At 39.1% G+C, this 4,582-nt stretch overlaps 1 protein-coding gene across 4 annotated transcripts in view; it reads right to left on the reverse strand.

Moving 5' to 3' along the window:
• Positions 1 to 4,582, reverse strand: part of tp73 (tumor protein p73) — a gene marked incomplete at its 3' end in the record, with an annotated part of 47,963 nt that overhangs the window by 39,419 nt on the left and 3,962 nt on the right. For 3 of the 4 annotated variants that reach the window (XM_079489926.1, XM_079489925.1, XM_079489930.1), the window contains exon 2: positions 104 to 199. The exons of the other annotated variant lie outside the window; for it this stretch is intronic. In XM_079489926.1, coding sequence (XP_079346052.1) covers positions 104 to 199 — 96 coding nt within the window. The remainder of the gene's footprint in view (positions 1 to 103; positions 200 to 4,582) is intronic. 4 annotated transcript variants of the gene reach the window in all.

A 4,582-nucleotide genomic window follows, 5' to 3' on the forward strand; every position in this document is an offset into this window, starting at 1 on the left:
GTGCATACCATCAATAGTGTCTGAATCACACTGAGATATTTTTCCCAATATGGCATTGGTGTGTAGGTCTTGGTGGCATGTGCGTGCATTATCCTTCACTCACAAAGAACTCCACAGGTTCTCAAAGTGGCCTCCTTCATCAGTAGTGGTGGATTGAGACATTTTAGAGGGTGGGTAGTCTGGTGAGGGGTAGATCACTCTGTAGACACACACACACACACACACACACACACACACACACACACACACACACACACACACGGTCAGTTCATATAGCCCAGACAGACATGTAGACAGACAGACAGACAGACAGACAGACAACACAAAAACATGGAAAGGAACACTCAAGTGAAATGTAAACCAGTCCAAACTGCATGATATATTATGGACACTAAACTAAGGTAGGCCTACTTTGGTTAACTTTGACATAATGCACACCCACTCACACGCACACACACACACACACACACACACACACACACACACACACACACACACACACACACACACACACACACACACACACACACACACAGAGAGATAGAGAGAGAGAGAGAGAGAGAGAGAGAGAGAGAGAAAGATAAAGAGATTAGATTAGATACATGCATTTGATATTTTGATTTGTCCACAGGCCTATATTGTCGGGTGTCGGCTACACGCGCTGCAGGCTCCGTTTTCTCCAGGTGTGATCACTGATCACTATACTATAGTGTTAAACCCAGATGTCAGGGGAGCTGGGCATGTCCAAACCTGCCTAACGCATCACCCATCTCACCCCTAGAGGGAAGTGTGTGTGCCATGTGGCCTCAATCGACAATATTCCTTCCTCTTTGCCCCTCTCACAGAACATCGTACCAAATTTATCTCCTTTCTCCTCCCAACAAGGAACCAAAATAACCGAATTCTTCCATTTTCAAAGCTCAAAATACGTAAGCCTATCCTTATATCTAACACAGAGTAGGCCTATTCCTGTTACTCTCCAGATCCAATTTGTTCTGGACACAACACACAATTAAGAGCAACTATGGACTATGACTATCGACACAACAGTAACAAACACTCTTTTTACTTTGTAAAAACTGCAATATAGGAGCAGATAGGCTATACTAATTAGGTTAGGCCTAAATTATTGTCAGGTGTGCACATTACCGGTATGAAACAAATGAAGTTCTGCCTGTTGGGATGAAACTGATAGGCCTATTATATTCTCTCACTTGGCTAATGTTCACAATTGTAAAATAAAAAATAAAATAAAAATAACAATAATGTATTTTTACGTGATATTATAATGCATTCAACTATCACTGTTATGTTTCATAACATTTCAAGCTGTGTAGACAATTTTAGACTTGCCTGGAACATATAGGCGATCGATGTAGGATATCAAAGACAATACCAGCCGATTGGGTCGAATACACAGATTTCCATAAATCCACCAAGTTGTTAGAAAAACTGTCGACATATTAGACCCAGCGTCGTACCATAAGGGAGGCTGAGCAGTGCCCGTCCACAACGCGTCATATCTCCTTAGTAACCCCTTTCAAAAAGAAACTGTGGCAAAGGTGCATGGGTTTAAAAGACGCAGACGCACTTTAGGCAACACAATTGTAGTCTAGTCTATACTCATTTTACATACCATGCATGCAATGGTCATGCATGCGCAAACGATTGCATGTGCGGTTTGAGCACATATCAATTTAAATTAAAATGGTTAGGCTATATCTTGCCTATAACATTATATAAACTGAATTACTGAACTTTTTTTTATTTTAGTCTGTTCTGGATCGATTGAAGATAGGCTAATCTATAGAGTGTGATATAGGCCTACTCTACTTTTGTTATCGTTGAGGGAGAGTTGTTTGTTTTCATATGCTCCCTATGACCTATCGGAAGACAGGGGTATTCGGTCTGCTGTAAATTACAACATACTTTTGGATATACAACATACACAACGCAAAAGAGCGAGCGACAGTGCATGGCACAAATATTAATTCAGATTAGCCTATAACGGTCTCTGGAGCAGCTGCGCATTAGGTTCCCGCTATTCCCGTGGTGGCTGCCGCCTCTAGAGTTAAGAGATGCACTGCAGTCTCCAAAGAAGCTAATTGAGATTCCACCTGGACACAGCTCCAGAGTCCATGTTTTCAACTAGCAAGTGCAGAAGTCCAGATACAGTTAGGGCTGGTTGAGGAAATTACAAAATGCTAGCCTTAGTAGACCTATCTAAAATCCGTTTAGAATATATAGGCTGGCTATATGCCCAAGATATAGGCCTATACTAATGTGTATGTGTATTTTCCTCAACATGTGTAGTTTCAGATAAGGCCGGGCCCAGGCAAATTCACGAAAGAAATCGAAACTCATGCTTAATGATTTTCACCTGCTCTATAGCAGGCCTATAATATATCTCTACTCCAAGTCACAACAGCACCCATGGCAACATACAGGCTATTCCCACGGGCCATTTACTCCAAGACAAGACAACACACACACCCCCAGTTGATACAAAAGTGCTTAAAGAATTTCAGAAATGCATCTCAGCACTGTCTCAGCGTATATAGGCTAGCATTTCTGAGCCCCCAAAATACCATGCCCATGTGAAATGTATTGACAAAAACAAAAACCTCAAAAATATCTAGCCCAGTCTCTCTCTCTCTCTCTCTCTCTCTCTAATAATTAATTATTATAATTATTATTAATAATAATAATAATAATAATAATAATAATAATTAATATTATTTAGTATTATAGGGTTATTGCTATATGTAATAAGGACATGTGGCCTCACTGCTATACTGCCTGCAAGGTGGTGACAGGATTTCTTTAAAATGTAGGCCTAAATTACCATATTTATATCATTATAGCCAACCTTATTTAATTCCCCCAACTTATAATCAAAATGATTTGTTGTCGGAAAACTTGAAATGTATATAGGCCTAATATAGGCTGCTTTACAATTATAATCACTGAATCAAATGCTGATTTTATTTCATTGTTTAGCCCATTTTTGAGGGGCGCTAGCCCCTCCTATATGGGTTTAATGTTTGTTTTTAGTTCAATGTTTGTTTTAAAAACGCCATTAACAATAAAGATAATGTAATGTTTGTTTTGTCTCAAAATTTGTTTTACATCATCATTACATCACCTAATCATAGCTGTAAGAGGATAAGTGCGCCCCTCACTTCACAAGGGTGTGCTTTTTATTTATGTAGGCTATTTAGTTTTAGCACATTGACAATAATAGCTAGCTAGCGAACACACCCACAACATGGTATTATAAACGGGCAAAACAATGAACGATTAAAAACACAATTGTATAAATCGCTGGAGTGGTAAGCCAAACAGCGCCCATATGCCATTTTAAAGCAATTTTCTTGATTGATTCGATTGGTTTTTTTTTTGCCAATTAAAATATATATTATTTTATTTTCCTATATAGGCTACCGTGAATGTGTCCATACGCCAAGAACAAATAAAGGCCATTGTGACATTAATTAATAGCCTTTAAATTACCCCTACAGCATATAAATGAATAAAAAAACACTTACCCCAAATCTATTGTGATCCCAATCGAAATGCTATGGAATTACACTGCAGGTGCAGAACACTTGTGCTTCAGTGCTTGTGTAATCTAACGTGCCAAAGTGTCCCTCCATGAACATCGACCGACATCTGAACTTTGATAATAACTTTTAGAAATGATCGACTTTTCGAAGAATAACCGATAAATTGCTATGTTGAAGGTGAAAGTGACATTTGCCTGCTACTCGGAGAAGTGTGAGCTTTGCTGAAGCGGACTAGAGATGCTGCCGCTGCGCTGCATGCGAACAGCTGGGAGGCGGTAGCCGCGGTTTGTAGGCACATGAGCGGGAAACCTTTCCCTGCTCTAGACTCTCACGGACAGGTGCCTATCGGCCTAATAAGGCAGTTGTGTAGTTAGAAGAAGGCTATAATAATGTATATAAATCGAAATATAAAATATGTCCCCAACAAATGGGGCTAAGGCCCCCTCTTTTTTGGGACATGGTTTTTGGAAGATTATTAGGTATAGGGCTATATACTATTCAAGGGTTGGTGGATACAGGGTTAATAATATGCGATTCAATAGTTTGAAGCATATTTTAGTTTAGTTTATTTTGGTCATTAAAACTGAGAGCTAGAGAGAGAGAGAGAGAGAGAGAGAGAGAAAAGAGAGAGAGAAAAGAGAGAGAGAGAGAGGGAGGGAGAGAGAGAGAGAGAGAGAGAGAGAGAGAGAGAGAGAGAGAGAGAGAGAGAGAGAGAGAGAGAGAGAGAGAGAGAGATCAAATAGCTGCAATATCAACAAATTATGACATTTAGTAATGTATTTAGTAAATAAATTCATATGAAAAGGACATACAATGAGTGCTGGCATTTTCTTAATTTCAATCTATATATCATCAGATCATAGTTAGAAATTAGATTTAATACTTTTGATACATAAGTGGGACTCTGGGAGTCCGAGTAGTCTGCTTACACCACTATAAAAAATAAAATAAAAAACCATGAACAAAGTTTTACACATCGATCGAACTACATTTCCCATGATGTGACTGAGGCTTTG

Source organism: Electrona antarctica (genome assembly GCF_951216825.1).
Source record: "Electrona antarctica genome assembly, chromosome: 2".
Lineage (NCBI taxonomy): Eukaryota > Metazoa > Chordata > Actinopteri > Myctophiformes > Myctophidae > Electrona > Electrona antarctica.